Below are 12,672 nucleotides of genomic sequence, written 5' to 3'. Positions count from 1 at the left end.
CTTGCTCAAGAGGAACCTTTCTTTGGAGAATAGTTCCCAGGCTTTAAGACTGTGTGTCAAAAATTACCTTCCTGGAATTTCTTAAAACTGCTGCTTCATCGATGCTGCCCTCAGTAGTGAGAGCGCAGAGTCCTAACGACCACTGGGGAATTCCCCATATATCCAGTCTTTTTCAGATTCTTTTCCCAAGTAATGGAGTTTTCCTTTAAAATCTTCTTCTCTATTGTTTTCCTGAGGTCACCTCAGGCCCAAATGTAATCTAATGACAGTGTTTCTTCTCTAGTCTCCCCCATCTCAACATACCACCCAGCTGCTCAAACCAGATTCCTGGGATCATTCTCTGGGCCATGGGTTCTGGATTCAGGATCTGAATCTGGGGTCCACGGTTTACTAGCTGTGTCACCTTGGACAAGTGACAAGCCTCCCTTTCTCTGCCTGTGAGACTGGGATGGCAGCAGTGCCCACCTCATAGGACTGTTCTGAGTATTACATGAGACATCCCAGGTATTGCACTGGAACAGCCTGGCCTGGAGTTAAGTGGTTAGTAAATGTTATCCATTACAGTTATGCTTGATTTCTTCCTTTCCCTTATTCCTTAAACCCAGTTTGTCAGAAAATTTATGTAGAGTCTCCCTACAGGTATATTTCACATTTATCTACTTCTGTCTGTTTCCATTGCCATCATCCTACTTGAAACTTTCATGCATTCTCATTGGCACTTCTGACTGGTGTCTCTCCTTCCTCTTGACTTACTCCAATCAGTTTCCCCTATAAGAACCGTATGATTTTTTTAAAGTGTCTGTGAATGATCTTCTAAAAATGTTAGTGACCACCGTACGTTTAGAACCGTCCGGTGGCTTCCCGTCAAGCCTTTCCCTGACCTGCAGCCTGTGTTTTTGGCCCCTGCCTCCTTTCCAGTGTTTGTGCTGTGCTGTTTCTCTGGTCCGCCTCTAAACTTGCCCGTGTACCCACTATTCTGTGGCCACGTTGGCTTTCCCTCAGTTATTTGGGTAGCCTGGTCCTTTCATACTTTGAGGCCATTGTGTGTGACCCTCTGCTCAGCTGCATGTTTCTGACCTTCCTCAGCTCCCGTCCTTCTCATCTCTTCAGGTATTGGTTCCTTAGAGAGCCTTTCCTAACCACCCCCTACCTAAATTAGGGCACCGAGTTCCTCCTTTATCAGCCTGAGGCTCCCTAAACACATCAACAAGTGAATATTGCCTCTCCATCAGGGAAAAGGATAATTAACAGCCTGTGATTATGAAGCATGCAACTCCAAGAGGAGTGTGCACCTTTTCCAGAAAGAATAATTTTACACATTGTGAACATTAAGTGATTGTAGAGCTATTTTAAGAAATTGCTATCTTGAAATTGTTCAAGAAGGTCTTTGATATTGTTATTCAAGAACAAAGAGAGGCCTGCCCACTGAACCTGTCTGCAGAGGGTGATGGAGGTACTCATAACCCAGCCATGGGCCTCCTCACTGCTGTCAATCATTTCTGCTCCAAAGGGTAAAGCAGACGTCATAAAATTTCCCTCCTTGAAGTAGCTGCCTGGTTGCTGATAGAACCCTTCATGCTCCTCTCTCCTAAAGTGGTCAGTTGCTGCTCAGACATGAGAAAGATGTCTCATGATTAGATGGTAGAAACCAGTGTGGTAATATCTGGATCCTGGTTTTAATTTTTGAGTTCGAAGTGAAGAGGCAGAATAATGACTCCCTGATTGGACTCGGTCAAATTTCTTTGTGTTTTGAAATTTCTGCCTTGTTACTTATTTTTAATTAATCCTAGGCCAGAGAAAGGAGGCACTCCTGATTTTTGGCAGTTGCCTAAAGCAGCCAGGAAAAGGGTGATAGGAATTGAGAATCATGTTGTGAACCACTTCAGTGACCTTTGTAGTTTTTCTTTCAAATAAGGGACATTTAGGAATTCCAAAGGACACTGGGACAGATGCTTGAATTTAGGATAATAAGTATAAATGCCTGGTACTCCTGTTTGGCTAAATGGTGTTCCTGATTAAATAAAAATGTGGTCTCTTTTGGGGAAAGACTACTTTTTGTTGACATACTTTAGCAGAACCCATGCACAGAAATATTCCTGCTATGGGCTGTGGGTAATGATAATCATTTGGAAAATGATGTGTCTAAAAATAAAATACAGTTTTCTTATTGCAAAATAACATATACTTAATTTTTAGAAATTCTACCATAATTCTGCCCTCCAATCAAGCCAAACTTTTCATATTTTTCATGTTCCCCTATAGATGTTTATATGTTTATCTTTCTATATAGTTGTAATCTTGCTGTGATCATCTTGTATTCTGATTTATGTTATGATTTTTATGTTTCATTTTTAATGGCTGTATAGCATTCTATCAAGTAGAAATGTCATAACCATTCTCTTGTTGGTTGATTTGCTTTATGATGTATTTTTTATGATGTACTTTTAATGATGTCTTTGTTTTGCTCTAATTTTGCAGGCAGAGACATTTGTTTGGGTTAACAGTGCATCAGCACATTCCCAGAGTGTTGCCAAGGCCAAATATGAATTTTTATTTGGCAGATCTGAAGAGAAAACTCCAGATACTAGTAAGTGTTTCCCTACCTTCCTCTTTCAGGTAACAGATAGGAAGTGCTATTGAAATTTCAAATCTCAGAAGCTGAGAATTCTTCAAATCAAGAAGTGACTTGAAATTACCTAAAACAGGCTATTAGAATCACATCCTGTATTTCTGAGTTCTACACCTTAGGAAGATGTAGAATTATTAGTGAATAATTAAAGCAAACAGGTTTCACAGAGGTAGGAAGGCAGTGGTGCGGATGGAGAAAAGGTACTCAATCAGCAGGGGATAAAGGCCATAGGAGTCTTGGGAGTCAGGCAGAGAAGGGTACTGAATGTGGTTAAGAGCCTTGGCTCTTTAGCTAGGCTTCTTGAGCGTCAATTCTGGCCTTGTAACTTATGAGATGCGTGACCTTGAGTAAGTTGTCCAAGCTATTTTTGCCTCAGTTTTCTCATCTGTAAAATGGGCTTATAGTGATACATGTCTCAGAAATCTTTTGAGGATTAGGTAGATTGACATATGTAAGGATCTCAAAACCGTACTTGGCATGTAATAAATGCTATGGAAGTGTTTGCTGCCGTTATTATTTATTGTGATCATCATCATCATCATATTCCTGACCTTTGAAGCTGACATTTAGAAAAAGTACAATCCTGACTCTCCTCAACTCCATCGCTGATTTCTGACACTGATTTCTGTTTTGGGTAGACAGGGAATCTGACCTAATGTATTGATAGCTGTTGTTCAGTTGAAGAAGTCAAATGCTAACTATTCATTTTGCTTTACGTGTTAGATGGGATTATATAATGGGCTCCCTAATACCTGGGGCTAGCAAGAATGCAGTGTATATCAATAATTCCTTTTACCTTAATAATGAATATTTATTAGATATTTCAGTAGTTGGGGACTCTTAATGAAGTATAAAACAGCTAAATTATTTTAAAAAAATCATTCTGCTTTTATTATGTAGCATAAATACCTAACATTCTAGGGTTGAGATTTGGGGCACTTAGTCATTTATTCACTTTGTCGCAGGGAGTACTGACTGTCATCACCCCAAGACTGTGTAAAACTCCTCCTTGGCATAGCCTTAACTTTGTGATTTTGTGCTAATTAAGCTGTTTTTAACTTTGATAAAACATGATTTTTACTTCACTATATAGAGATACTATCAAATGTCTACACAGTCCTTTGACTTATTGGTGGGTGAGTTTGGGTCTACCTTACTCATAGGTTTTGTAGTTTTCCAAGTGTACCTGAGGCAAATCAGAATGACATTTTAAACCTCCTGTTCCTTATTTGCCTTGGTAAAAATGGTTGGTATTATTTATTTCTAGTGTGATGTTATTCTGCAGGTGTGTAAGTGTGCATGCATTTATTAAACAAATCAATTTGATGAACACTTATTATGTGCTAGTCACCTGTGCTGGGCACTGTCATGGTACAAAGAAGTAGAAGACAGTCCTTGCCACCTGGGGGCTAATTCTTTGGTCAGAGAGAGGGAATGATCACTTTCAGCTGTGCTGGTGATGGCTTCATGGAGGAGGTGAAAGTTGCACTGTTCTTAAAGAATGACTAGTATTCTGATTAATCGAGTTTTGGGGAGGGCATTTCAGACTGAGGGAAGGGTATGAGCAAGGGTGTGGTGGCAGAAAATACAAATTGTTTGGAGAACAGGGAGGAAACTGCCCAGGTTGGTTTGCAAAGCATATCTGTGAGAGATAGGTTTAGAAAGATAACCATTTAGAAAGGGGCAGAATCATGGAGGGTGAAGAGTGTGCATTTTAATTTAGGTATGCAGAGATGAAGTGCTAGGTACTGTTTTTGTTTTTTGTTTTTAATTTATTTTTTATTTTTATTTTTTTATTGGGGTATAGTTGCTTTACAATGTTGTGTTAGTTTCTGCTGTAAAACGAAGTGAATCAACTATATGTATATATATATCCCCTCCCTCTTGGACCTCCCTCAGCAACCCCCAATCCCACCCATCTAGATCAGCACAGAGCACTAAGTGGAGCTCCCTGCGCTATACAGCAGGTTCCCACTAGCTATCTGTTTTACACATGCTAGTGTATACATGTCAATCCTAATCTCCCAATTCATCCCACCCCCACTTCCCTACCCCCCCACCCCTCCCGCCTGTGTCCACACGTTTGTTCTCTACGTCTGTGTCTCTATTCCTGCCCTGCAGATAGGTTCATCTGTACCATTTTTCTAGATTCCACATGTATGCGTTAATATACAATAATTGTTTTTCTCTTTATGACTTACTTCACTCTGTATGACAGTCTCTGGGTCCATCCACGTCTCTGCAAATGACTCAGTTTCATTCCTTTTTATGACTGAGTAATATTCCATTGTATATATGTACCACATCTTCTATATCCATTCGTCTGTCGATGGACATTTAGGTTGCTTCCATGACCTGAGTATTGTAAATAGTGCTGCAATGAATATTGGGGTGCATGTGTCTTTCTGAATTATGGTTTTCTCAGGGTATATGCCCAATAGTGGGATTGCTGGGTCATATGGTAATTCTATTTTTAGTTTTTTAAGGAACCTCCATACTGTTCTCCATAGTGGCTGTATCAATTTACATTCCCACCAACAGTGCAAGAGGGTTCCTTTTCTGCACACCCCCTCCAGCATTTATTCTTTGTAGATTTTTTGATGATGGCCATTCTGACCCGTGTGAGGTGATACCTCACTGTAGTTTTGATTTGCATTTCTCTAATAATTGCTAATAATAATTGCTAATAATTAGCAGTGTTGAGCATCTTTTCACATGCCTCTTGGCCATCTGTATGTCTTTTTTGAGAAATGTCTCTTTAGGTCTTCTGCCCATTTTTTGATTGAGTTGTTTGTTTTTTTGATATTGAGCTGCAGGAGCTGTTGGTATATTTTGGAGATTAATCCCTTGTCAGTTGCTTTGTTTGCAAATATTTTCTCCCATTCTAAGGGTTGTCTTTTTCACCTCGTTTATGGTCTTCTTTGCTGTACAAAAGCTTTTAAGTTTAATTAGGTCCCATTTGTTTATTTTTGTTTTTATTTTCATTACTCTAGGAGGTGGGTCAAAAAAGATCCTGCTGTGATTTATGTCAAAGGGTGTTCTGCCTATGTTTTCCTCTAAGAGTTTTATAGTGTCTGGCCTTACATTTAGGTCTTTAATCCATTTTGAGTTTATTTTTGTGTATGGTGTTAGGAAGTGTTCTAATTTCATTCTTTTACATGTAGCTGTCCAGCTTTCCCAGCACCACTTATTGAAGAGACTGTCTTTTCTCCATTGTCTATCTTTGCCTCCTTTGTCATAGATTAGTTGACCGTAGGTGTGTGGGTTTATCTCTGGGCTTTCTATCCTGTCCCATTGATCTATATTTCCGTTTTTGTGCCAGTACTGTCTTGATTACTGTAGCTTTGTCGTATAGTCTGAAGTCAGGGAGCCTGATTCCTCTAGCTCTGTTTTTCTTTCTCAAGATTGCTTGGCTGTTTGGAGTCTTTTGTGTTTCCACACAAATTGTAAAATCTTTTGTTCTAATTCTATGAAAAATGCCATTGGTAATTTGATAGGGATTGCATTGAATCTGTAGATTGCTTTGGGTAGTATAGTCATTTTCACAATATTGATTCTTCCAATCCAAGAACATGGTATATCTCTCCATCTGTTTGTATCACCTTTAATTTCTTTCATCAGTGTCTTATAGTTTTCTGCATACAGGTCTTTTGTCTCCCTAGGTAGGTTTATTCTTAGGTATTTTATTCTTTTTGTTGCCATGGTAGACGGGATTGTTTTCTTACTGATTTTTTGTTGTTAGTGTATAGGACTGCAAGAGATTTTTGTGCATTAAATTTGTATCCTTCAACATTAATTGATTAGCTCCAGTAGTTTTCTGGTGGCATCTATAGGATTTTCTCTGTATAGTATCATGTCATCTGCAAACAGTGAGAGTTTTACTTCTTCTTTTCCAATTTGTATTCCTTTTATTTCTTTTTCTTCTCTGATTGCTGTGGCTAGGACTTCCAAAACTATGTTAAATAATAGTGGTGAGAGTGGACATCCTTGTTCCTGATCTTAGAGGAAATGCTCTCAGTTTTTCACCATTGAGATTGATATTTGCTATGGGTTTGTCGTATATGGCCTTTATTATGTTGAAGTAGGTTCCCTCTGTGCCCACTTCTGGAGAGTTTTTATCATAAATGGGTGTTGAATTTTGTCTTAAAGCTTTTTTCTGCATCTATTGAGGTGATCATGTGGTTTTTTTTCTTTAATTTGTTAATATGGTGTATCACATTGATTGATTTGCTTATATTGAAGAATCCTTTCAATCCTTGCATTCCTAGGATAAATCCCACTTGATCGTGGTATATGATCCTTTAATGTGTTGTTGGATTCTGTTTGCTAGTAATTTTTTGAGGATTTTGGCATCTATGTTTATCTGATATTGGTGTGTAATTTTCATTTTTTGTGATATCTTTGTCTGGTTTTGGTAGCAGGGTGATGGTGGTCTCGTAGAACCAAGTTTAGGAGTGTTCCTCCCTCTGCAAATTTTGGGAAGAATTTGAGAAGGATGGGTGTTAGCTCTTCTCTAAATGTTTGATAGAATTCACCTGTGAAGCCACCTGGTCCTGGACTTTTGTTTCTTGGAAGATTTTAAATTACAGTTTCAATTTCATTACTTGTGATTGGTCTGTTTATATTTTCTATTTCTTCCTGGTTCAGTCTTAGAAGTTGTACCTGTCCAAGAATTTTTTCATTTCTTCCAGGTTGTCCATTTTATTGGCATATAGTTGTTTGTAGTAGTCTGTTATGATCCTTTGTATTTCTGCGGTGTCATTTGTAGTTTCTCCTTTTTCATTTCTAATTTTATGGATTTGAGTCCTCCTTTTTCTACTTGATGAGTCTGGCTAAAGGTTTATCAGTTTTGTGTATCTTCTCAAAGAACCAGTTTAGTTTTATTGATATTTGGTATTGTTTTCTTCATTTCTATTTCATTTATTTCTGCTCTGATCCTTATTTCTTTCCTTCTACTAATTTTGGGTTTTCTTTGTTCTTCTTTCTCTAGTTGCTTTAGGTGTTAGGTTAGATTGTTTATTTGAGATTCTTCTTGTTTCTTGAGGTGAGATTGAATTGCTATAAAGTTCCCTCTTAGAACTGCTTTTGCTGCATCCCATAGGTTTTGGGTCATCGTGTTGTCGTTGTCATTTGTTTCTGTGTGTTGTTTTATTTCCTCTTTGATTTCTTCAGTGATCTCTTCGTTAGTAACATTTGTTTAGACTCCATGTGTTTGTGTTTTTTACAGTTTTTCCCTGTAATTGATTTCTTTTTAAAAAAAAAAATTATCTATTTATTTATTTATTTATTTTTGGTTGCGCTGGGTCTTCATTGCTGCATGTGGGCTTTCTCTTGATGCAGTGAGCGGGAGCTACTCTTTGTTGCGAGCTACTCTGCACGGGTGTCTCATTGCAGTGCCTTCTCTTATTGTGGAGCACAGGTTCTAGGCTCGTGGACTTCAGTAGTTGTGGCACATGGGCTCAGTAGTTGTGGCTCGCCGGCTCTAGAGCGCAGGCTCAGTAGCTGTGGCAGACAGGCTTAATTACTCTGCGGCAAGTGGGATCTTCCTGGATCAGGCATCAAACCCATGACCCCTGCATTGGCAGGTGGATTCTTAATCACTGCGTCACCAGGGAAGTCCCTGTAATTGATTTCTAATCTCATAGCTTTGTGGTCGGAAAAGATGCTTGATATGATTTCAGTTTTCTTAAATTTACTGAGGCTTGATTTGTGACCCAAGATGTGATCTATCCTGGAGAATATTCTGTATGCACTTGAGAAGAAAGTGTACTCTGCTGCTTTCGGATGGAACGTCCTATAAATATCAATTAAGTCTGTCTGGTCTGTTGTGTCATTTAAAGCTTGTGTTTCCTTGTTGAATTTCTGTCTGGATGATCTATTCATTGGTGTAAGTGGGGGGTTAAAAGTCCCCCACTATTACTGTGTTACTGTCAATTTCCCCTTTTAAGCCTTATGTATTGAGGCACTCCTATGTTGGGTGCATAAATATTTATAATTATTATGTCTTCTTCTTGGATTGATCCCTTGATCATTATGTAGTGTTCTTCCTTGTCTCTTGTAAAACATTCTTTATTTTAAAGTCTATTTTATCTGATATGAGTATTGGTACTCCAGCTTTCTCTTGATTTCCATTTGCATGGAATATCTTTTTCCGTCTTCTCAGTTTCAGTCTGTGTATGTGTCTCTAGGTCTGAAGTGGGTCTCTTATAGACAGCATATATACTGTCTTGTATATATGGGTCTTGTTTTTGTATTCATTCAGCCAATCTGTATCTTTTGATTGGAGCATTTAATCCATTTACATTTAATGTAATTATCGATATCTATGTTACTATTACCATTTTCTTTATTGTTTTGGGTTTGTTTTTGTAGGTCTTTTTCTTTTCTTGTGTTTCCTGCCTAGAGAAGTTCCTTTAGCATTTGTTGTAAAGCTGGTTTGGTGGTGCTGAATTCTCTTAGCTTTTCCTTGTCTGTAAAGCTTTGGATTTCTCTGTCAAATCTGAATGAGATCCTTGCTGGGTAGAGTAATCTTGGCTGTAGGTTCTTGTCTTTCATCACTTTAGGTATATCCTGCCACTGCCTTCTAGCCTGCAGAGTTTCTACTGAAAAATCAGCTGATAACCTTATGGGGATTCCTTTATATGTTATTTTTTGTTTTTCCCTTGCAGCTTTTAATATTTTTTCTTTGAATTTAATTTTTGTTAGTTTGATTAATATGTGTCTCGCCGTGTTTCCCCTAGGGCTTATCACGTATGGGACTCTCTGCACTTCCTTGACTTGGGTGACTATTTCCCATGTTAGGGAAGTTTTTGACTATAATCTCATCAAATATTTTTTCAGACCCTTTCTCTTTCTCTTCTTCTTCTGGGACCCCTATAATTCGAATGTTGGTGTGTTTAATGTTGTCCCGGATGTCTGTGAGAATGTCCTCATTTCTTTTCATTCTTTTTTCTTTATTCTGCTCCTCGGCAGTTATTTCCACCATTCTATCTTCCAGCTCACTTATTCGTTCTTCTCCCTCAGTTATTCTGCTATTGATTCCGTGTAGTACATTTTTCATTTTAGTTACTGTTTTGTTCATCATTGTTTGTTCTTTAGTTCTTCTACGTCCTTGTTAAACATTTCTTGTATTTTCTTGATCCGTGCCTCCATTCTATTTTTGAGATTTTGGATCATCTTTACTATCATTACTGTGAATTCTTTTTCAGGTAGGTTGCCTATTTCCTCTTCATTTATTTGGTCTTGTAGGTTTTTACCTTGCTTCTTTGGCTGTAACATATTTTTTTGTCATCTTATTTTTCTTTTGATTGGTGGGGCTGTTTTCCTGTCTTGCTGGTTGTTTGGCTTGAGGTGTCCAGCACTGGAGTTTGCAGGCAGTTGTGTGGAGCTGGGTCTTGGTGCCGAGATGAGGACCTCTGGGAGACCTCACACTGATTAATATTCCCTGGGACCTGAAGTTCTCTGTTAGTACACTGGCTTAGACTTGGTGCTCCCACCACAGGAGCTCAGGCCAGATGCCTGGCCTGAGAACCAAGACCCTGTAAGCTGTACAGTGCAGCAAAAAAAAAAAAAAAAACAAAAACACAACAACAAACAGAAAAGAGCAGAACAATAACAAAAAATAAAAAATAGAATTAGAAAAATTAAAAATATATTGGAAAAAATAATAAAAATGAAACAACAAAACAGAACCACAACAGCAAAAGCAAAAAAAAAAGAAAAAAGAAAATAAAGAAAAAAAATAAGAGATAAAAAAAGTAAAAAAATAAAATATTCCCTGGTGCCTCCTCTATCAGTGTCCTTCTCCCGATTGTGAACTACAGCCAACCCCCACCTCCCCAGTGGGCTCTCCAAGACCTCTAGGTAGGTCTCTGGACTCACTACGTCAGCCCTACGTCTGCGTGTGCTCCTCTCACCAGCATCTGTTCCTGGAGCTGGCCTGGAGCACATGTGCCCATGCAGGCCAGCTGGGGCACAGGTGTTCACAGGCACACCCACAGGGGCTGGAGGAGGCCTTGGAGGGGGGCAGCGTTTGGCCCACCTGGACCCACATGGCCAGAGGAGGCTTTGTCGGGGTGGGCCTCAGACCTGGGATCCACGCAGTCGGCAGAGGCTTTGGCCGGGGCCACTCAGGTCCGCAACTCATGCAGCCAGAAGAGGCCTTGTGTTGGGGGCTCAGGCCCAGGACTCGTGCAGCTGGAAGAGGCCTTGGTGGGGGGGAGGAATTCAGGCCCAGGAACTGTGCCACCAGGAGAGGCCTTGGCGGGGGCAGGGGTTCAGGCCCGGGGTCCCAGCAGGCTCATGGGGGCCCGAGGGGCTGGGGGAGGTGCTGGCTGCGTTACCCTCCAGTCCCCTGATTCCGTGAAGGTCCCTCTCCTTCCCTGCTGATCCTCTTGCTATGAGTGGGTGCCTCCGAGCATGGGAACCTCTCCCCTCCCCCAGCTCCCCCCCAGGGGTGCCAGTCCCGTCCCACCTCCACTTTTCTTCCCCCCCTCCTTCCCTCCCACGTCCTACCTGGTCAAGTGGGGATTTCTCCCATCCTCTTAGGGGTCCAAGGTCCCCCACCAGTGCCTAGTTGGTGCCCTTTTTGTGAGGAGATGCGAACTCTGTCTTCCTACTCCACCATCTTGACTCCACCGTTCTTGTTGTTTTTCTAACGCTCCAGCCTGGAGTAACTGTATTTCTCCAGGTACCATTTTAGAGAGATAAATCAAGATGGGTTGATCTGGAAATTGGAAGGGGCAACAGAAGTTGTTGCTTATCATAAGAGGGGTGTAAGATGCAAGTTTATATTGATTTTTGGAAAGTACTTTTTTTTTTTAAATCTTTACAAAGAAATGATGGCACATTTTTATCATTTCAAAAATACTCTTGAAGTTTCTTTATACTGACCATTCATCTATCGTCAAAACACTGCCCAAACTCAGAAGACCATAGAGAAAGGTAGTAGAGAGACTAGGACAGTGTTTTTATTTGAATTTAATTGATAGGCATACCTCTTTCCACTTGTTTTTGTTTTTCCAAGTGGATTAAATACGTGACTGAAACTGTCTAAGTGCTCCAGAAACAGCCTGCTGGAGAAACGGAAATGCTGACATTGCGTTTTGAATGCGTCCCCAGTAATATTCAGGTGGTAGCCTCTTAGTAATGCAGCCAAATCAGTGGAGGTCAGTTGACTCATGACCCCAGTTACGCCCAAGGAAAGTGTCGCTGCTCTAGGGACAGGAGGCTTAGGCTTTGCCACTCAGTGGGGACTTAACATGGGCTGCGGCTGGGAGGTTCTAGGGAAGACAATTCAAGATGGTTTGCAAAGTGTTGCTTATTGCAGGGGTTTTGAATCTGTGACAGAGTTTGGGGGTGTTGGATGGGGTATGGGAGAACATGAGAACAGAGGAAAGAGTCCCTTGACTGGGAATTAAGATCTGGATTCTGTGATCTGTTCATCAATATAGTGAAAGAGGTGACCTTGCTTCTCTCTAAGTCCGTAGTTGGTAATTGCTGAGAAGCTTTGAGCTAGTGTGGCATCAATTGTGCTGTGACTTAATGAGGAGCGGGGAGGCGGGTTACCAGAGGTTCCCCTCTTCCATTCTGATCAGCCGTTGGAATATTTGTGGAGCTGCATTGAACTACAAAGAGATAAAAAAGAGGTGCCACAGGAGCCCACCTGGGGCCACCTGTGAAGCAACACCTCCCAGACTTACCCCTTGCCCCTCGTTTTCTCTCCTGGCTGTTGCACTGAGGCTGCTGGCTTCTCTCAGCTAGTCAGATGGCGTCTACTCTAACAGGAGGAAGCTTCATTTTGGGGAAGTACATTCTTTGAAGTGTCCCTAAGGCAATATCAGATGGCTGAGGTTGGTATGTCTTTGGGGGGAAAATCCAGAGGGAAGAAATGCTTGAGAAAGTCTTTGAAGAAGAGTGAGACTGTTCCTTGGCTTGTGGGAAGGACACGTGACTTGTGGAAGCGTGTGAGGGAGCGAAGGGCCCGTGGTATCCTGAGAAGGGGAACTGACTTCTCGTATTAGCTCTCGGAAGTTTACAGAATC

At 40.6% G+C, this 12,672-nt stretch overlaps 1 protein-coding gene across 3 annotated transcripts in view; it reads left to right on the top strand.

The window, feature by feature from the left end:
• Positions 1-12,672, top strand: part of PSD3 (pleckstrin and Sec7 domain containing 3) — a 550,392-nt gene that overhangs the window by 134,143 nt on the left and 403,577 nt on the right. For 2 of the 3 annotated variants that reach the window (XM_036838889.1, XM_036838890.1), the window contains exon 2: positions 2,479-2,587. The exons of the other annotated variant lie outside the window; for it this stretch is intronic. In XM_036838889.1, coding sequence (XP_036694784.1) covers positions 2,479-2,587 — 109 coding nt within the window. The remainder of the gene's footprint in view (positions 1-2,478; positions 2,588-12,672) is intronic. 3 annotated transcript variants of the gene reach the window in all.

This window comes from Balaenoptera musculus, chromosome 21 (assembly GCF_009873245.2).
Source record: "Balaenoptera musculus isolate JJ_BM4_2016_0621 chromosome 21, mBalMus1.pri.v3, whole genome shotgun sequence".
In the NCBI taxonomy this organism is placed as follows: Eukaryota; Metazoa; Chordata; class Mammalia; order Artiodactyla; family Balaenopteridae; genus Balaenoptera; species Balaenoptera musculus.
Note: the sequence above shows the minus strand (reverse complement) of the source record. Positions and strands in the feature narration are given on the sequence as shown.